The sequence below is a fragment of the Cervus elaphus genome, chromosome 8 (genome assembly GCF_910594005.1).
Source record: "Cervus elaphus chromosome 8, mCerEla1.1, whole genome shotgun sequence".
NCBI lineage: Eukaryota > Metazoa > Chordata > Mammalia > Artiodactyla > Cervidae > Cervus > Cervus elaphus.
In genome coordinates, this window is record NC_057822.1 from 54178518 (window position 1) to 54200839 (window position 22322).

The 22322-nt window shown below is 39.9% G+C and overlaps 1 protein-coding gene across 4 annotated transcripts in view; it reads right to left on the reverse strand.

Annotated features, from left to right (window-relative positions):
- The window catches only part of MYO1B (myosin IB), a 188322-nt gene that overhangs the window by 12222 nt on the left and 153778 nt on the right, over window positions 1-22322 (reverse strand). For 2 of the 4 annotated variants that reach the window (XM_043910537.1, XM_043910538.1), the window contains exons 16-26: window positions 21202-21402; window positions 19596-19822; window positions 16903-17103; window positions 14983-15076; window positions 13927-14076; window positions 10311-10379; window positions 8241-8327; window positions 7891-7977; window positions 6004-6090; window positions 2352-2426; window positions 980-1114 (exon numbers count right to left, since the gene is read on the reverse strand). In XM_043910537.1, coding sequence (XP_043766472.1) covers window positions 980-1114; window positions 2352-2426; window positions 6004-6090; window positions 7891-7977; window positions 8241-8327; window positions 10311-10379; window positions 13927-14076; window positions 14983-15076; window positions 16903-17103; window positions 19596-19822; window positions 21202-21402 — 1413 coding nt within the window. The remainder of the gene's footprint in view (window positions 1-979; window positions 1115-2351; window positions 2427-6003; window positions 6091-7890; window positions 7978-8240; window positions 8328-10310; window positions 10380-13926; window positions 14077-14982; window positions 15077-16902; window positions 17104-19595; window positions 19823-21201; window positions 21403-22322) is intronic. The other 2 variants (XM_043910536.1, XM_043910539.1) reach the window with 2 other exon arrangements.

Consider the following 22322-nt stretch of genomic DNA (forward strand, 5'->3'; position numbering starts at 1 on the left):
GAGGTAGGGGCAAAATTCAGGAGCCGGGGGAAGGAGAGGCGGAGCAGATGCCTAGTATTCAACCCCCTCCATCATTATTTCTGAAATAGTTTCTGTATCAGACTCAAAGTGGGAGGTAGACGTTGAGATAATGGCAAATCTTGCCAAACTGACTCACTAAGTCAGAGAACAGCACTCGGTATTCCGTTCCACAGGCTGTGCTGGGAACAATCATTACACTGATTAGTGATAATGTCTCTCTGTATATCTATATGATTCAGCTAAGAACAAGTCCCAGCACTGAGCAGGAAAGAGTTTCCTGGAAGATGTATCCATCAACTGCTCACTCACTAAATACAAGCCCTTCAACCTAAGACTTCATTCTATCCAAATGACAAATAATTGTACCATTCCATATACCAACTAAGTTACTGAAATAAAGTCAACCTCTATACAACTACCCCACGTAGTCCACACTGAGCACCACCTAAATTACATGTTATGTGCTCATGGAAAATTAAGTGAGCTAAAATATAAGGCCAAGTCAAATAGATTTTCAGCTTCCCTTTCACTCAGAGAGAGGGAGATTTTAATCTCTTTAATGTCTTTTCGGTGACTTTAGAGCTTTTCTCCCCAGTCCATCAGAAAGTGCATGTTCTCATGTATGTCTATGTAGTTCTATGTAGAAAGTAAACTCATATAATTTGTGAGACTTTACTATTCACATGAAGATGTTTGAATTTTATTATTTCTACCTCCAGTAGTATTTCTTCACATAAAGATAAAGACAAGAAATAGAACTACTTGAAAGCAACTAGAATCTGGACGGGAAAGACAATGCAGTCCTAGAGACATCACAGGAGCACTGGGGGCTCCGGGAATTCTCACAGATAGCCAAGCATGCTGCTTACTTCAAAATCCTACTTTTACATTACCCTTTGCAAACACTCAAAATAGATGGCAAGACACCTTTGAAAAAACATAAAAAGATGGTTTTTACCCTCCACAAGTGGAAAATCCTTTTCAGTTCCTTGTGAGTAGAATCCAAGAACAGGTAAGGTCTCGATGGCCAATTCTTATCTATCGGAGATAAGGAAGGCACCTTATTTTTCATTTCCAAGAAGTATTTTTGCACCTGTGTTGGGTTTGACAGAAAATACCAGGTGAGTCAAATACACCAGAAAAAGAAAACGCTGTCTAATACAAACTGGACTCAAAGAAACCAGTCTTTAGTGGAATTTAGCAAGTTCTGGTCTGTAAAACTTTGTAACTCCTCTGAAAACTCTCTACCATTCTCACTGGCTGGAGAAATCTGAGCTCCACCAAATGGTTAAGGAAAAAGAAAAATAACCAACGTGAATACTAATTTTATTATTATCACCAATACGAATACCAGTCAACACTAGAGAGCTTCAATGTCTAACAGGCAGCCACACATGGCTTGTGACTACTCTACTGAACCACAAAGATACAGGATATTTTTGCCACTACATAAAGTTCTACTGGACAGCACTGGAAGCTTTACAGTGTGACTTCATCTGAACCCTTACCCTAACTCTACGAGTTAAGTGCTATTACTATCCCCATTTTACAGACGACAAAATGAGGCTTTCACATCTGTGAGTGGTGGAGCAAGCTGGCTCCAGAGTTCGCACTCTTCAGCACTACATCGGTTCTCAGAAAAACAGAGAACTTTAGAATCCCTCCTGGGAGAGGGGCACAGCCTCGCTCTCACACACACCTCCACCCACCAGTCTGTTTGCCAACCTTGCTCTGCAGTGGCTCCTGGCAGTTTAGCAGGGCAAGATCTTGGCATTCCCCTCAAATTCCCATGCTGAAACCCTAGCCCTCAATGGGACAGTATTAGGGGATGGAGTCTTCGGGAGGTAATGAGGTTGAGATGAGGTCATGAGGGCAGAGCTTCCAAGATGGGATTAGTGTCCTTATAAGAAGAGACAGGAAAGAGTTTGCTTCTCTTTCTATCACATGAGGAGACCAGGAAGAGGCCCTCATCAGACCCAGACTGCACAGCACCCTGGAGGCTCCAGGGCTATGAGAAATGAACGTTTACTGTTTAAGCCACACAGTCTATGGTACTTTTGTCATAGTGGCCTGAATTGAGACACCTGGCTTTCCTGGGTTCACTTTTCCCAAAGTATGTTCTCTCTGTCAAAAAAAGAATATTTGATTAATATTCTTAAATGGGCCTCTTTCTGACATAATTTACCTGAACGTTAGGAGTGATGATAAAAAAAGGTCAATGTCACCATTAGGATTTAACTGTTCCCAGACAAGCCACATACTACTGAGTTGGTGCTATGAACTAGTTAACCCAATAACACTAATTAGCCATATATAAAGTATAAACTTACAATTCTCTGAAGTGTAAATTCATATATTTTCTTGCCAGCATTGGCTCTGAAGAATTTCCTGTACTCCCTGCGTACCTTTAAAAAGAAGCAGCAGAATACAGAGGTTAGTGTGTGGCCAACAGATGCCCATAAAGAAGACACACCTCTATTAAAATCAAAAATAAGTGCAAGAAGTAAATTCACAAGTGTCTTTCTGGATATAGGAAAGTAATTGAAGCATATTGAGACAGTGGGTTTTAAGTCAGAGGAATAGAAATTAAGAGATGCAAGATAACACCAGAATGTTTTGATGTTTTAAATCCTCTTAACTAGCTTTTAAACAGCCTGAAGATCTGATGAGTAACACTGTACAGGCATAGCTGCAAATCCATCAAAAATCAAAATACATTTCAGAAAATATTACATAAGGTAATTTTCACTTCAAACTGTTCTTAAAAGGCAAGAAATGCCTGAAGAAATACATGGCCATTTCCAAAAGGCTTGCATATGAAGACAGGACTTTAGTACTATATACTGAGAAGGGCATATGACTAAAAATAAGAATGTAAAAGGAAGCTTTTGAATGATCATTATCTTCCACTTAATTACATTCATTTTTCTCTCACTCCTACTTCCCACCAAATTTTCTACTAATACTAATCATAGCACTTAAGACATCATATTAGTTTTAGTTTACTATTTCTTCTCTGCTATATTGTCATATTTACTTTGCATGCTAGTGTCTAACAAATAAAATAACTGAGGTGTCTGTCAAATGAATGAATGGTAGTTAAGTTTCATAATTGAGGGGAAAATATTTAAAATGTTTATCATCCAGCTATAAATGGGAGAGTTAAGACTCTGGCAAAGTGTTTGCCTATTTGAATAATTTAGACATTATGTATGTTTTTCTTATATCTTGGCTTTCTGGGTTTAATAGCACATGTTCAAAATATTTCTGTATTGGGGCTATAAACTAGCAACCAAGTAACCAAATTCAATTTGATGAAAAATATTTTATATGCGCTTTAACTTAAGACTTTCACATAGGAGTTCAGACTGCAGATTTCTCTTACAGTTCTTTAAGATCTAGCACAGGGAACCCCACTCTCACACAGCAGGAACTGAGTGAACCAGAGCGACCTTTCGAAGAGAGCTGCTTGCTCCAGACTGCTGGGAGCCTGGTTCCTTCCCCACCTTCCATCTGTTACTTCCCTCATCCGTGTGACCCACCTGGTGCCTCTGGGCATTTGAGTGCCAGACTTATCCTCTACACCTACAGACTTTTAAAGTTTAAAAATTCTCTTATATACCATGTAGGCTGTCCTCCCTTTAATTCATATCTCACGTTACTGATGATCATTTCTCTTGCAGTCATGGAGGTGGTTAGGGGCTTCCCAGGTGGTGCTGGCGGTAAAGAACTCACCTGCCAATGCAGGAGACATAAGGGACATGGGTTCAATCCCTGGGTCGGGAAGATACCCCTGGAGAAGGAAATGACAACCCACTCCAGTATTCTTGCCTGGAGAATCCCATGGACAGAGGAGTCTCGCAGGCTACAGTCCACCGGGTCACACAGAGTAGGACATTACTGAAGTGACTTAGTATGCAGCATCTTGTTTATAACTATTTCAAAAAAATTTTTTTAAGTTTATATTTCATTATTTTATTTTTAAAAAATTTAAAAAAAAAAATTTTTTTTTTTTTTTGCCTCATCATGTGGCTTATGGGATATTAGTTCCCCAACCAGGGAGTGAATCCAGGCCCTCAGTAGTGAGAGTGTAAAGTCCTAACATCTACACCACTAGGGGATTCCCTTTAATCTTAAACTTACAAGGGTAAAAGGAACAAAAAGAAAAATGATACTCATTAACTGGCTCCTAAAATTATAAAAATGTACAAAAGCAGAGAAGTTAAAGTGAGGTTTCATGAAAACACATCCTTAGAAATGTACTTGAATGTCATTGTAACTGAGCTCAATGCATGCTTTGTGATACAGGACAGGCCCTTTTCCCTGAAACACAGCTACACACAGATGCCTGGTGACGAGACGGTACACAGAACGGGCTCCCTTCATGGGCCGCAGGGGCCTTAAAAAGGGTCCACTTCGTAACAATTCCATAAGAATCAAGTCCTTTAAAAGGGCAAAACTACTGTTCATATCAACAAAACTCTTTTTAAAAAAAATATAAAATTATTACATTCTTGGACTTCAAAGAAGTTTAATCTTATAATAATTTTATGGTAACACATTAAAATACTCGTTTTGTGGAAACTGGGGGAAAAAAGACAGTTATGTCTATAGTAAGGCCAGTTAACTAACTAAAATAGCATTCACCTACAAACTGAATTTGATTTATAAGATGTGAGCACACACTCTTAATATGAAAGTATTATAATAAATATAAAATCATATGTGCAGTTAGTTAAATCCAGAAAACCAAAGATAAATGTGATGTTGCTGGTACAGAGCATTATAGAGTAAACCTCCTGACTCAACGCTGTTTGTTCTTTCCCTTTATGAAAATTAGATGCAAATTAGAATGTGAATAAAACAGGAAATAAAATCCTCAATTTTGACTTTAAAAAGTCATTTCAGAACTTGTTCAATTCTTGAAATAGAACATCTTAAATTCATATTTAAGTTACTTCTTAATTACTTCAAAATTGATGAATATTCATTATAATCAAAAAGTTAATTTACTCAAAGTTATAGGCAAAACTTTCAGGGAAAAATGAACACTCTTAAAAGCAGAGTTTATGGATACTGCTAACTCAGTTCAGACTCAGAGTTAATGGTTTCCTGGATGATATTCAAATATTTAGAAAAAAGTGAATTATTACAGAATTAAAGTAAAAAGAATGAAGAGCAAATATCAAAAAGGGGCCTAATTATCCCCCCAATGACAATATGAATAGCTCCCTACAGTGATGAGTTATTGACTCTTAGGAAGACAAAATCCTTGTATTGCCTAAAGGTCATTCTCAAGGTTTTCCAGGGCTTAATCATATTTAGGTACATGCATCCTTACCTCAAGCAGCAAGAACTTCTTTGAAATAAACCCTGCCTTAAATGAGAAGGCATTTGAATCTAAAGTTCTCTGTAACCTGAATGATCCACTGCTGGTCTTACTTGTCAAAACCTGTACATTTATGCAACACCCTTTGGTTTCTGTGCTGAACAATTAGAATGATGGGCACTTTGAAGAAAGCTCTGCTCCAGGAGCCATCAATGGGACAGAATAGAAGGATAAAGGGAAACAAAAGCCCAATATCCCCAGGCTGGTCACTGCAGACAGTGGGTCAGCTTTTAGCTCAACTGCTATAACTCTGTATCACAAATGGAGAAAAAAAAAAAAAAAAAAACCCACTTCATCCTCATGAAAAGGACATTAAATAGAATTTGCATAACAAAGAATAAAATATGCTACATTACTATATTTAAATAATATGCTATTACTTTAAACCTATTACTTAAAGAAAGACATTGCAATAAAATCAGAAAATTTTAGTGTATATGTTTGCTCTCTAAAGGAAACCAAAGTAGGCAAGGTGCCATGTAAAAGACTGTGCAGACCGTCAGCAAGCATAACTGATCGTTTGGTCAGGGTTAGTAGGTGCTGGAAGGGCTACATCGAGTCACGTGGATAGAAAGAAGAGGTTGAGGAGGTACCTTCAGTCCAAGCCAGTAAGCCCAAATGACAGCAACTGCATGCTTACGCCTAGCCTCCTCCTTCAAGCGCTTCAACTCCCTTCGAGCCTAGAACGTTTTAGACGGTAAATAAAAGAGACAGCCCAATGCAGATAGCACAAATGACCAGGAAAAGACACCCCACCAAACAGAAGAGCCACTTTATGTATCAGGATTTCAGAATGAAAGAGAAATGCTGCACAATCATTTAAGTCCAAAGCATCAGTGTCAGGCTGGCGTATTTTCAGGGCACTGAGACTCTCTCTCCAAGGAGGACAATCCGTGTGGGACCCGAGGGAAACACTCGCTGCCTGCCCCCTTCCTCCCATTCCATTCCTTTTCTCTGCCCTGTTCTCTCCCTCTTACATCCTCACCCACACTCTCTCCCTCCCTCCCTCATCAAAGCCTCAGAACTGTAAGTGGCTCCTAATAATTTCTGTGGACTCCTCTGCTGCCAGTCCATGGGGCTAAAGACACAGTGAATTTCCGAGTCCATTCACTTGAACATATAAAAAGATAACTCTTATGAACAACCATTTAGAAAACTGGAAGGAATAAAGGTTGCTTCTCTGAAGTTCCAAAAAAAAACCACACCAAAACACCCAAACTCTGCAATTGGAAAATTAGAAGTAGTATGTATCAAAATTCAATATCAGCTAGGGCCCCAAACAGTGATATATACAGAAGCAAGATAAAAAGTGAAAACAACTCATAGGTTTAAAAATCAACCTAAGGGAAAAATTAATCTGAGGCGTGTTATTTTAAAAGATGAAAACAGATAGGCACTCATGTTTCATGACATGATAGTAGTGAGACCAGGTAATGAGTTCACTCAATGGAGAAATCCCACTGTCCAAGAGACCCTCTGCCTCTGATTCAGTTCCCTCAGTTTATAAAATGAACTAGCTGGTTCCACACAGATGTTCAGAGGCAAACACAAATGAACAACTTTGGTGAGCTTGTGGCAAGTTATGATCTTTATGCAGGCAAATTATGTTGACTTTTCTCATTTTTCTCACAATATGGGTTTATAACGCTGACAAGGTAGACTTAAAAACATAGGACTATTGTTGGTATTTGAGTTTCTAACTGGGATTCACATTTTTAGCAGAGATGACCTTTGATTTTCTAAGTAACGAAAACATCTAAAATGCTCGTCCCTTGGGATATGTGAAATGTTCACAGAGCCCACGACTCTGCCTGGGGATTAGCGAGAGTATTTCAGGAGGCCTTTGTTTCTGAACACAAACAGCTGATGCTGAAATTCCTGGGATTCTTCAGGGGCAATTACAGCTAGCTTTGCATCAACATAGCTTTCTGCTAAATCACAGATGATCATTCTTTTCACATATAATATTTTGCTTATAATAATCAATAGCGGCTACAGTGAGCCTAAAAACCAATTTCATTCATGGATTAATATTTTTGCCAAGCATGCATTAAAGGCATTTCTATTATCAGTGTTACAAAGGACCAGTCAAAACCCAAATCTTAATTAAACATTCCCATCATGCCCCCACACACTAAAACACCTTTAGAAAACCACCAGGACACATCAAGGGGGTAAAAAACAAACAAACAAAAAACTCCCCCCAAACTAAACATGCATGTTATTTGAGAGTTTTAAAAAAAGAGCAGCTATGCTAGTACCTCATTAGTAAGCAATTAGTCTTTTTTTTTTGCCTACACGTGCTTTGAGTTAGCTTCCTAATGTGCCCTGTTGGCATGAACATCTCCAGGGTTATTAAATCTCACTGCTAGGACATGCGCCACTGTTAACCGTGGGACTCCATCCCCTGAGACGCTAGAAACATGGATTGATTATTGCAGATTCCAGGATGGGAGTGATGGGATATGCATTTCAAGTACCTTAGATCCAAGCCAGTAAGCCCAAATAACTGCAATAGCATGTTTATTCCTAGCCTCCGCCTTCAGCCGGCTCAGTTCCCTTCGCGCCTGTGATGCATTTGAAAAGGATTTACAGAGAAGTTTAAGGCAAGAAAGGTTACTGCTGGTTCCCAGTGGAGAAAGAGGAAGACAGACACTGTCACCATCAAAGAGTAAACAAAAGCGTGAGCCACCACCCCACACCAAAACGTTGGAAAGAGCGAGAGGCAAGGCGTGCTCAGGAGCTTAAGCCAGTGAAACCTGAATGAGGGGGTCCCTTGTTCCACACGTCACTCCTGACCATCTGCCATCCTGGGGGGTCTCTGGCCTACCTGGGTGCCGTGCCAATACGCTGCAATGGTGGTGACGGCTTCCTCACAGCGCTTCTGATGCTTCAGTTCCCGCAGGATTTTCCGGGCCTAAAGTACACAGTATGACCCAGAAAGAGCGAAAAATCAACCAAAAAAAACAAAGAAACCCACCAAAAAAATTAAAAAAACAAACCCAGTGAAAGAAACCCACTTGAAAGAAAATACCTGAAAACATAGTCATAATTCCCATTCTCAAGAGAAAAATCAACAGCTTAAAGAAAGGAAAAGGGAAAGCTGCTCATTACCCCAAAATGGACCATGAGAAGGAAATAAATGAAGACACTGTCAATCATGACAGCGTATCCCCACTCAGACAGACAGCATCCTCCCACACTCTGAAGAAAGTGAAAGTGTCAGTCGCTCAGTCGTGTCCAGCTCTTTGCAATCCCACGGACTGTAGCCCTCCAGACTCCTCTGTCCATGGGGATTCTCCAGGCAAGAATACTGGAGTGGATAACCATTCCCTTCTCTGGGGGACCTTCCCCACCCAGGGACTGAACCCAGGTCTCCTGCATTGCAGGCAGATTCTTTACCATAAATCTGACCACAGCAATATAAATTGCATGCGTCCGATGGAAGGAAGAGTTCTCTGAACATGGTGGGTATATATGGTGGGTCTATCTCGAGAGCCACTTGATCACTTTTCCTATTACTGTCTGGAATGGAAGCGTAGCTGTACTTTTTATTCAAAAGAGATAGCTAAAAACTTGTTATAAAATAAAATTATCTCACTGGTTCAATATTAGTGGCTTCTTTCCAGTCATTGCTGGAAACTGATTTAGTGTGGGGGGCTAGGAGGACAGCTGGTTTGGAGGTGAATCCTGTGTCCCGCCTCTGAAGTCTCTGGACTGACCTGGACCCCAGGACTCAGTACGTCAAAAGAAAAACCTGCAGGCAGCAATCTCACAAACACTGTGTGCTCAGACCTGTATTTGGCTATTGCTGTGGACAATATTAATACCAAGTCCCTGGGTTGCCCATAGGCCTAGACAAAGGGCAATGGAAGCCCTGGGACTCCCAGTCCAAGGCTCCACCTCCAGAAAGCTCTCCAGGCCTGAGAACTACCCTGAAGTAGTTCCTCTGGATTCAGCCACCTCCACAAAATCACCCAAAAGGAATAAGGCAACAACAGGCCCTGAAGTACCTTTGACCCAAGCAGGGATCAGCAAGCTTTATCTACAGAAGGACAAACAGTATGTGTTTTTGGTTTTGTAGATCACATGTTCTCTATCACAACTACCAACTCTGCCGTTGTAGCACTAAAACAGCGACAGGCAAGATGTCAAACAAGTGAGCACAGTCACGTCCTGGTGTTCAGTCGCCCAGTCTTGTATAGGAGGCAGTGCACTAACAAAGCTTTATTTACATGAACTTTGCACTTCAGGTATGCATATATTTATATGAAACTTGTATTTCCTATAAGTTTCACATGTCATGAAATAGCCTTCTCTTTTTTTAAATTTAATAATAATATACAAATATAAAAACCATTCTTAGCTCTCAGGTTGTGTGAAAAGAGGCAGTGGACTACATCTGGCTTGTGGGCTACAGTTTGTGACTCTGAACCAAGCTTCGGCGGGAAGGACCCAGGATCAGGTGGGGTGGGTGCACTAGGACACCAGAGCTTCGGCTCTTTCAATCATGACAGGACAGCCTGTGAGACTGTCACAGGGAGGGTATGGAAGGCACTGGGCTGGGCGTGCTGAGGTCTGGCAGAACTCACATGTACTCAGCCTCATGGACTACAGCTTCCCTTGCAAATAGCAGGTGAGAGGAGATCGACATCATGTCCAGTATTATTTCAAGGACTTCCTGCTCAGAGAACAAACCTTGAAAAGAAAGCAGGAAGCAGCCAAGACATGATGCTATAGGGCCTCAGCTTGGCCCATAATATTTATTCTTTCCATCTGACTGTTTACAAGGTGGGCAGGAGACAAGGAGCTCTCCCCTGCAGAGTGAGCATGAAAACATCATCCTTTGTAAAGAACGTGAAAACCCCACATAAGTAAGGGTCACTTCTTTCAAACTCACCTTCCAACCCCGGATATAAGACTGAATTACCAAGGCAGAGCTCTTTATCTGCTGATACCTCTTCTGTTGCTGTAGGATGAAAGGGGAAGATATCAGCAGTTCTATTTACACACCCACAACACAGATACCAAGTGGATATTTACATATCCACAACACACATACACAATACTAAGTCGGCTCACTCAGTGCAATGAACTCTTGATCACCCATATTCCTTCTGGCAACCAATTAAGTACAGAAATCTAAATATCCAAGAATCCAAAATTATTATAGTTAATCCAAAGTTCGCTTCAAGGCTGGTAAATACAATTAACCAATGTCCTAATGACTCAGGACCCACCATTATTAACATCTGTTCTCTGCATCATGTTGTTATAACACGCGGTCAAATGCACAACACACACGGCGTGAATGCACACTGACTCTGCAGCTCCTTCTGAGCACGCTCTCTTCTTGGCGCCGTTTCTCGCCACACCACGGACTGCGCCAGCCTCTGCCAGCCCATGTGCCTTTTAGGTTTGCTGCATTTACTGCCTCAAGCTGGGAAACCAGCTCACAAATTGAAGCAAACGTTCATCAATCCACTCTACTTTATTTATCGAGCTGGTGCTTGGCATCCAGCCCTTGAATAGAACTGTGAAGATGCAGGTGTTACCCTGACTGCATCCCTGCACTCAAGGACTCAGAGGGGACACCAGCCAGCAGTGGAAAAGAGAAACAGTCTGCCCCAGAGAAACACGAGCCCAACAGGCAGGTTCAGGTGCAGCAGAGATTATCCAGGTGGGCAAGGTTAAGGAAGACCCAGTCAGAGTCTTCCCAAGGGTCAGCAAGACAAGGTTAATGGCTGGAGGCCCTTCTTAATTCCCAGCTGATGTCTTGGAAAGCAGAGGCTGCTGGAACACTAACTCTAGAAAAAGTGTTGACTGTGTTTAGTGGGGAATATTCACTTAAACATGGGCCCTTGGGATGAAGTTTCACAGTTTTTCAAACAAATTACTGAAGCCAGGCTGTGACTCTGACTCTGGAAATGGCAGACTGCCCAGCTCCCTTTCTCTAAGGGGGGACAGATGCTCCAAGTGCTCTAGGCTACGTTCTGGAAGCTCAGAAGAGATGGAGGGTGATGTTACCAATGTATGAGCAGCAGAACAAAAGATGATGCCAGAGAGAAAGGCAGAGATCCTGACAAAGGGCAATGGAAGCCACGGGGCTCCCCCTACCCCCTGCAGAAAGGGTTCCAGGCCTGAGAACTACCCTGAAGGAGCCCCTCTGGAACCAGCCAGAGAACCTTGTTTCTGGGACCTTGGACAAGTCATTGCCCTTGTTGGCTTCAGTTTCCCCATCAATCAAATAAGGAGTTGGAAAACCTCTAAGATTCCACACAGAAGGATACCCCATGTCTGTAGGGACCAAACTGTACCTATAATACCTGACCACTGCTTCTCACATTCATTTAGTACACCCATGTTTTCTTTTAAAATTCCTACATGGCTTGAAAATAACTCCCTCTTTAAAATTCACCTTAAGGAGCCATGAAATATCACAGAATATGAGTTTTAAGGTAATCAGTAACTAAAAATGGACATTCAAAAAATCTTTGAGTTACTTGGTCAAGGGAAAATCACTGGCTTGGATAACTATAGATAACTGATGGAGGTATTACATAGATATTGGAGTTTTAAAAAAAAAAAATTTTTTTTTTTTTTTAACCGAATTGAAGGTTCATGGCAACTCTGTGTTGTCAAATGATGGTTAGCATTTTTTAGCAATATTTTAAAATTAAGGTATGTACTTTTAAAGATATAATGACACTGCACAACTAATAGATTATAGTGTAGCACAAACATAACTTTTATATGCCCTGGGAAACAAAAAGATTTGTGTGACTAGCTTTATTGGAACAGTCTGGAAACAAACCCACAAAGTTTCTGAGTTTTGCCCATAGTTAAAATTCTGAAACAGAAATAACAGAGCAGTCTAAAGCTTGGGCTATTATTTGTTTTCATTCTAACTCTCAGCATCAAAAATTAATAATACATATGAGGACTTTTTTAAAATCTGGAGATACCAAAGCTTTATGTTGGTATTATCGATTCCCTTCCTGTTTCTTCTCATCCTTCTGATGAAATGGCCCTTTCCAGAAGGTCTTCCTTGACCACCCCATCTAAAGCAGTGTCTGTCTCACTATCATTCTAGATCTCAGTTCTCTATTTCCTTTCCTAGCACTTACTACGATCTGCCATTGTTCTGATTATTTATTTGCTTAAAAGCACACTGCCACTCACTAGACATAAACTGTATGAGGCTGTTTGGTTCACGCTGCTATCCCCTCAGAGTCTAGCAGAGGAGGAGTTTCAAAACTGTTTGTAGAATTGAAGACAGATGAATTTAGGATGCTTCAAAACTTGTTTTTTGTTTTTTCTTAATGATCTCAAAATAAGAAATAATAAAAATGGGTTCCTCGAGGATTGGTTATTTGTTAGTCCTCCCACTCTAAGGCAAACAGAAAACAGAATGTTACAAAACTGCCAAAGGGCAAAGGACCACTAGTGTGTGCGGCCAGGCTGGGGACAAGAGCCCCCTGGGCCTTTGCAGAATACACGTGAGCAAACTCATCACGAATGTGGCTGGCTGGGGCCTGACTCTAACGCTTGTACTGCTGGTTACACTCTTTTAACTCAAGGAAGCAACTTTGAAGATGTTCTTTTAAATATAATTTCTCTTTACTCATTTAAGTAACATTGATTTCTAAAACTCAGAAATTTACACTAAAATGTATCACATGAGAATAGGCCAGCATAAGTTACGTTCTAATTATACACTCCTTTAAAGTAAAACTACTCTACAGCTGAAAAAGAAGAACACACTTAAGGAGATTTGATTGCAATTTTAATTCACTCTCCAACCCACTCTCTAGTGAAAAAGCAGAGAATGAAAATACACTTGGCAGCAGCGCTCTTATCATGAAAACTCATCTTGTGAGAACACAATGCCAAGTTCAACCTAGCCTAGAGGCAAATCATCAGGTTTCCCTCAAACCTGTTATGCCGCCAATGAAACACCTATCATTGAGTGAGAAAGAAAATTCCCCAAAGAAATTCCAGATCAATTAAATAATTAAATAAACATACTTTATTTTTGAATCTTTTCCCAAAGGGCCTGATATCTAAGGACTAAAGGAAATCCAAACCTTTACCCAAACCCAGAATTCTACTAAAATGTGGCACGAGCTTTCTGGAATTAAAACCATTTTCAGAGCTCCTACAATAAATGGAGGACAGCCAATTATTTGGGAAAACTGACCCTACTCTACTCAAATGGTTAAATAACATTATCTCTTCCAATCTAAAAACCAGATTCAAGATGCAGACCTCCACTACATGTATCTCCATCAGTGGAAAACAGTGGGATGGACTCAGCTGGAGCTCTGACTTGTTCTGGACTCAAAGCCCATCTAGGCCATTTAGTAGCTGTTACTTAGTTTTCTCATCTTTAAAAAGGGGCCCAGAAGAGGACCCATTTTACCAGGTCACTGGAAAGATTAAGTATTTAAAAGGTACCTTCATAGTTAAGAATGGAACAAACACTCGCAAAAAAGTACCATGATTACACCTCTTACCGCGTATCTCCTGAACCAGGCAGCAATCACAATTTGGCTTTTTCTCATCAGCAGGAAATGTGTGCGACATTTCCACCCCCGATAAATCTTCTGAATGAGAGTGGCCAGGTCCTCAAGCCGTTGCTTCCTCAGGTCTTCTAATTTGAATAACTAATAAAATAACACATGGATTTATCAAAAAGCCACCAAAAACCCATGGCATACACAAATGTCATTCTCAAGAAATAAAATGTTATGATGTTGGAATGAACCACATTGAGTAGAGAAAAAACTTAACTATAGATAATATGGATTGTAGTCTAGGAGAAAACTATTTGGATGAATTCATGCAAGACACACAATTTAGGGTACGGTGTTTTACAAATGTTTTACAAAGTGTTTTACAGCGCTTTACAAATGTTTTACAAAGTGTTTTCTCAGTGTTTTACAAAGTGTTTATGACAAATCACATAAGGGCTGAACTGAGTTCTCGATGTGCCTTCACACTATCAATGAGGATGAAGTTGTTAACAGAAGGGAGGTGCTTTCAAACGACTGCCGAGGTTTCTCTCAAGTGATTTAAACACTTTCGTATTTCACCATATTTCCAATAAACCGCTATGCTCATTATATTTCATGCTAGTCTCTTCAGTTATAAAAAGGCTCAATTGGAATTCTTTAATAAGTAGAGTTTTAAGCGTTCTTAGCTTAAAAAATTTTTTTAATTTGGGTGCCTTCATGTACCTCTAAATGGTAGAGTTGTCTTTTCTAAAATTACTGTATAATTCAGACATTACACATACAGACTGAATTAACCTCCAATTTTTATGAACAAGGGAGGTCTTACTGTAGTATCAGTTTATTTTTTAAATATTACACCATCTATCAGCTCAAAAATTTTGATGTTTCATAAAAATACATGTGTTGTTCCACTACCCCTTATTAAGCCATCTACTTGGACATTTGTAGAAAAACAAAAATGTGACATTCTTGGTAGCATCTTGGGTAACACTATAAAGTTAAACATCCTTTAAGAACTTGCTTACATGATTATAACACAAATGTAAAATTACATACTGTTCTTGGGTTTCTAATGAATATCTTTGATCTACCAAAGGAGTATTCTTCCACAGGAATCTCCAATTCATTAAACAAAACTTCCACACCAGCTCTATAAAAATAAATGAAAGCAATACATTTTCTGAGTTATAAAAATAGGTTATCTTATCTTAAACCATGATATCAGGTTCTCAGCAATATTAAAAAAAAAAGTTTCATTTCCAAGTATAACTGTTTTTTCAGTAAGCATCCTTTCATCAAAGAATTCCCAGATTGAATTCCACAAATTTAACCAAATCCAGGGGGTAAATGCTAAAAAAGCATTTTGGGTTCAAACTACATATTCTAAGAAAATATATACCGTATTAAAGCCAATTTCTTGATTTCATTTGCAGAAGTGATCAAATATACTCATAACAATGGATCAACCAGGGCCAGAAGAGTATGCAAGAAATTCACATTTATTTTGAATCCTCTTAGTCCCTGTAAACATTTTTAAGCACCTCCTACTACTCAGATTGTAGGCAAGGACCAAGAGTGCTAAGCACCAGGCAATGGAATTCAAAAGAACACAAGCCTTAAAGGATAGAAGCAAGGGCCTGGACTTGGCTCTAACCTCTCCATCCTAGACCCTGGATTTAAAGTCAGTCTTTAGCCCTAAACTCTGTCCCACCAACTTGTGGACTAGATACCAGGCAGGGAGTGAATACCTGTTCTGTGTATTATGGTAGACAATGACCATAATACCCTGGAAATTAGCAGTGGGAAATGACATAGCACTCAGACCCTAATTACTTGGGCTACATCAGAGACCACACTGTAAGTCTGGAGTTTATCTTCTTGCAATACGAGGTGAGCATGTAATTCTACTGATGCTCCTGTGAAAGGTCAGGTGCACTGACAACGTGGAGGCACAGCCAGTACAGGGAAAGAAAATCCCCATCAACAAACAGCACGTTGGCCCTGCTGCAGTAGCTGGGCAAGCTTCTGTGGGCTGCAGAAGAGTAACTAACTCCTGACTCTGGTGAGAGCAGAAGGCCCCTGCACAGACAGGGCCTGGATTCTCTCCTGCGGCAGCCCCCCCACAAGCACACAAGTTCTCTCTGCTTGGGTCTGCAGTGGTCCAGTGCTCTGCTGGGCCTGGATGGGTGAGTGTAATGTAGGGCGGATGAGCTGAAAAGACACATGGCCCTGAGTTCTGCCATATTCTCCAATCCAGTTTTACTTGCAACAGATACAGAACACAGAATAGATATAAAGTGAAGTGAAAGTCGCTCAGTCATGTCTGACTCTCTGCGACCCCATGGGCTATACAGTCCATGGAATTCTCCAGGCCAGAATACTCGAGTGGGTAGCTAGCTTTTCCCTTCTCCAGGGGATCTTCCCAACCCAGGGATCAAACCCAGGTCTCCCACATTGCAGGCAGATTCGTTACCAGCTGAGCCACAAGGGAGGACACAAAAGAACAGATATAACTGCTCTTATATCTATTTCTTAATTGGTACAGACTTGGGCAAAGAATGGGACCCCCACTCCCTACTCACACTCTCTGGGGTTAATTCTCCAGGAAAAAAAAAAAGAAAAGCTGAGAGCAGTGATACAAGATGCCTCTAACTCTACCCTGCTATGATTCTACACAAACACACTTATCAATCACAAATTTCCCTCCTGCTAACTTGCCACAGCATATTTTAGTTCTATTGACATACAAATTCCAAAGGTAGATTTGATAAGCCCTGTTTTAACCTTGAAGACCAAGCGCTCTATAATTAACAAAAATTGGCACAAAATGGTATCCTGACAGAAGATGGTCCAAAACAGAAATTACATCCAACTCTTCCTAGGATTCTGTTTTGCCTGAACAGCACGTGAAGAAAACACCACAGTATTTGTATGTTTTAAAATTTCATCATTAAATGTGATTAAACAATGTCTTACCTTGCTGGTCCTTTCCAGTGAGGCCATGTTTGTTTACACAGCATTTTGTATCTTTCCAGGCAAGGTTCATAGGCCTGCCTGAAGGCATAGCCTGCCCTTCTGACGCGGACATTCTCCAAGAGACCCAGATACCTGACCTGATGACACACTAGGCCCTCACTGAAGATGTGTGCTGCTTTTTTATCATTCGGTTTGATGCACCTGAAAGATTACACAAATTTTAGGTTTCAAACTCTGTCCCTTACAGACTGATCTGTCCATGTTTTACAAAGTATCACATATAATTATTTCACAGTGACATATTACTTATTATTCTTGGAAGCCTCATCACTTCCTTTGAAATTATTTCAGATCATTTTAAAAAACATTAAGATAAATACACTGCAGACTCAGCGATAAAAAAGAATAAACTCTTACGTACAATAACATGGATAAATACCACTGACATTCTGTTGAATGAAAGAAGTCTGATGTATAAGAGTACCTATTCTATGATTCCATTTATATTAAGTTCTAGAGAAACTATTCCTAGTAAGAACTTGGCAGTGTGTTACCTCTGGGGAGAGGAAGGGGTGAAGACGGACAGGGAAGGGGCATGAGGGAAACTTCTGGGTTGATGGAAATGTTTTATATATTGGTCAGGATGGGGCTACATGGTCATAGAAATATGTAAAAATTCAACAACCGGCACAGTTAAGCTTCATATATTAGACTGCGTATATGTGTATTACATACCTCAATGAAACAGTTAAAAACATTGCTATCTCATTAAATCCCTATTAGTTCCCTCCTTTTAAATGGAGCACTTTGCTGCCCAAGCAAAGACTGGATTTCCCAGCTTCCTTTGTAGGTAAGTGTGGCCACGTGACCAAAATTCTAGCCAGAGCAGAAATGATGTTTGCTACTTCTGATGTATCATTTAAAGGAACTTGGTTCTCCCTTTGCTCTTCTGCTAACTGCTGGTCGGCATGTTGACATGGTAGAGAGCTATCTCTGACTATATACATAAGAGGATATATCCTGGAAATGGCAGGGCCTCGACACAGAAGACATTGCTCTATTAGCCTTGGAGTCCGTACACTTAGAAGTTACATAAGAAATAACTGTTAATCTTGTTTAGGCCCCTATTATTTCTGGATCTTGCTGGAGCCATCTCTATATCCTAATTAATATACTGTTAAACATTTATGGTTTTATCTGCCTCACCATAACTGTCAAATAAAATCCACATGCATATATAATATATGGACAACTAAATCTTACTTAGTTTGACCCTGGTGTTTTCTATGATTCTCCTTTTTACATTTATAAAAATAATGCCTACTTTTTGGCTTAAGAACAAACAGATCAATGGAACAAACTAGTGAGTTTAGATCTAGATGTCTACACATATATTCAACTGATTGTCAACAAAGGCATCAGGGCAAATGAGTGAAAAATAGAGGTTTGGTTTTTTTTTCTTTTCAATGTACGGTGCCAGAACAAGATACCTATCTGGGAAAAATAGACCTTAAAATGAATCTGAAACGGAGTTTAAAAATAAAGATATATATATACATTTAAAATGATATATTCACAACATTGGAGTTTATTAATTAAAAATTCTTAGAGACCCATTAAAACCATTGAAAGAGAAGGAGAAGAAAGGAATTTTCTGGGGGTGATGGAACATTCCATGTCTTGATCTGAGTAGTGATTACCAAAGTGTATTCAGTGGTGAGAAAACAATGGAGCCATTCACCTAGATTTGTACATATCACTCTATACAAATTATACGTCAATTAATAAAATCGTAAGGTTAAAAAAAAAAGTTGACTCAAATGAGAATAACAAAAGACTGATCGCACAAAGTTCTTGGTTCATTTTTTTGAAACTAGGATCCTTACCTAATATATGTTCTAACCTGTTTGCAACCAAACCAGGGGATGCTATTTACATTTGCTATGAACACAAATATTAGGACAACAAGCCAAACATGAAAATATTCTTCATGCTAACTTCCTCATAACTGAATTTTCAATGACAACAGGAGAAAGTATGTGTGGGCATTCATGTGCCACATGAAACCTGACCTGTTAGACACACACCCTCTATTACCTAGTTCATCAAATACACACATCGCAAACTCTAAAACTAGTCGGCCTTTACTGAATGTTAAAATCTATGATGACTTAGAAGCAAAAAAAGAAACCAGATTTTTTTAAACGGGTTCTTGTCTTGTTTTGAAAAAATTCCGATTGTTTCAGAAACCATTACATGAGGCACATGCTTCCTCACACAAGACCTGCAACTCAGGTGTCAATGGTCCAAGTCAATATTACAAGAATCCAAAATGAATCCAACAGAAGAGTTTATGCAAAACCTTATCAGAAATAAATTTATATTTTGTTTCCTGTCTTAAAAAAAAACAAAAACAAAAAACAGAAAGTTGAGAACTCCTGTATGCCAATAACCCAATTAAGTATCTATTCCCATTCCCGCCACACTTTTTTTTTTCCTTTTAAAAATTCCTTATTTTGGGGGGCACTGGAGTATTTTTCAAGCACACCCAAGACACAATATGATTTGACCTGTAAGTACTTTAGTTACCCCTCTTCTTGGGCTACACTCAGATTTAAGCAAACAGGAAAATGATCTTCCTTGTGAATGCCTTCATAGTTGAATGGCCAAAGAATTTTATGTGCCAGAAATACCTAATGTAGTTTGGATTCTTGGTCTGTAGATTTTTCATCAGAGTGGCTACGGATGCTTTGAACTGTGAGCCGGCTGTAGGAGGCCTTTTCAGGTTGATCTTGGCAGGGTTTCCTTCAGGAAACAAAGATTTGATGAGGGCGTGTCCGGCCTTCCACATGGCTTGGGACAGGTCCCGATAGAGAAGATCGTTGTTCTTGTCCACAAACCCTTCCACTTGGTACAGCACCTATGAGTAGCACACGGGACTCAGTAGCCAATACGAGCACGCCAGAGCGTCAAACAGCTGCTAAAATATCCTGAGACCAGCTATCCTGCAGCCTCTTTCTCCATCAAAAAACCCTCAACACGTTAGTCACACTCGAATACCAAATCAGCCTCCAAGTTTAAATTCCATCTGTCTAAATCACAGAGGAGTTTAAAATAAATTCTATTACCCTTCAGGATTTGCAAGAATAAACTTCAAAAATGTTATCATAACATTTTCAAAGGATTTTAGGGTTTTTTTGGTATTCAATCATATTTTTGAGGTTTTACTTGTATTTTTTAGCTTACATGCGCCAATTCGAGTGTGTTTAAAAGGAGACAGGGGAAAACAGAGATAACATTGATATTTTTATAGATATCTTACACCAGCAGGGAAATTGACCAAAGAAGTATTTTTTAATAACATGGGCTAGTGAATAAAAAATGAAGTGCCAAGTTCCAACATTTTGAAATTAAAGGTAATTTAGATACTATATACTTATATTTGGGAATCCCTGGTGGCTCAGTGGTAAAGAATCTGCCTGCCAATGTAGGAGACTCTAGTTCGATCCCTGGGTCAGGAAGATCTCCTGCAGAAGGAAATGGCAACCCACTCCAGTATTCTTGCCTGGAAAATTCCATGGACAGAGGAGGCTGGTGGGCTACAATCCATGAGGTCACAAAAGAGTCAGACCATGACTTAGAAACTAAACAACAGCAACGAAATAACTTCATATTTACTAAATACAAAATCAGATTTTGTTTCTCCTTTGACGTCTGCAAGCTTATTTAAATAATTACTGTAGGGACTTCCCTGGCAGTCTAGTGCTTAAGACTCTGCCTTCCAATGCTGGGGTTGTCGGTTAGCTCCCTGATTAGGGAGGTAAGATTCCATATGCCTTGCAGCCAAAAACCCAAAACATAAAGCTGAAGCAGTACTATAACAAATTCAATAAAGACTTTAAAAATGGTCCACATCAAAAAAATAAATAAAATTGAAAAAGTTAAAACCTTACTGTATGTCTTTAGTGACTGCTAATTTTTACTGGCAAATATTTATGTGTGTCAATAGATCTTTTTTATAGGCTAGCTCTGAGCCTGAATATAATAAAATTTATTTTTTAATATATACTTGAACTCTTTGATTAGGTCCACTGGCTTTCCTTTCAGATCTCAGTACTAGTAAGATTTTTCTCAGTGTGGTCCAGATTCTATGCCCACTGAACATTCATGGATTCTACGCCCCCTCAGCAGCTCCATTTATCTTGCAGAGCTGGTGCTGGTCAGAATGCCATCTTGGAGGCAAGGTGTCTGCCCTTCAGGGAGTAACTATGACCTCCCCGGGGTCCCGGGCTCCCACACCTTGCCGGCATAGTGCTGGATCCTGAAGCAGCTGTGAGGAAGGGATGTGTCATTGAGGAACCGGGAGCACTTGCTCATCCTGCTCTCAAAATGCTGGTGGGTGGCGCAGACTTGGTTCAGCTTTTCCAAGAAGGTCTCATCCGTGACCGTGCCCGGCCTAAGGCACTCTTCATCCAGCATGGCCAGGATCCCGTTTGTGTTCTAGGAGAAAGGAAATAAAAAGGTTTCCTTCCTTCCTCACTGTATTGTTTTCATAATTATTCCTAATTATGCTGTTAAACACAATCATCTTAGTCATAAGAAAATTTCTGTTTCGTTACAACAAAAGCAGAGAATCAAAACAAATAACAAAAGAAAAACACAGGAATCAACCCCTTCCAGGGTGTCCAGGTGTGCTGGGGGAGGGGGCAGGAGTGTCTTTATGAGGTTCCCCCCTCTTCCCCGGTCCACGGTGCCTCCCCCACAGAACAGGACGTAGGAGTCACCTCTACCTCTGCAGGCTGATGACTGAAACTTATGTAGTTTAGAAAAAGGCAACTTATACCGCAAAGACCAAAAAACAAATCTGAAAGTCAGGAACTAATGTGACACTACTATCTGTATAACATGTGGTCATAAATCACAAAGCACTGTCTTCTAAGGCTATTATTTGATTCGTAGCTTGAGAAGGAAATTGGTTTCAGATGTTTCCAAATTGCTCACGTGTTCAAAACAGTTTATTTTCTCTGGGAAAAAAAGTGATGTGATTGGGATGCTGCTTTTAATGATCAACGCAATCAAGCTATGTTTCAAGAATCATCTGTTTAGAATAAAATTCTCCTTCCATATTAAATTTCGAAATGGATGTTAAACATGAGTTGAGAATTTGTTTGCTGAGTATTCAGACCCTGTGATCATATTTATCCCAAGAGCTGTCAGCCCAACTAAACCGAATAAAAAAATAAGAAAACTTCTACTTTGCTAAATAAAGGCTGTTGTTCCTTCGATTGCCCACACATCTCCATTCCACGGAGAACAATCTACTGACCATCAGCCCCACCCACTTCCGCTAGGGCAAAGTCTCATGGCTCTCCTCTTCTCTTTACAAGGCCGTGACATCCTCTGACCAGCACTTAAACATT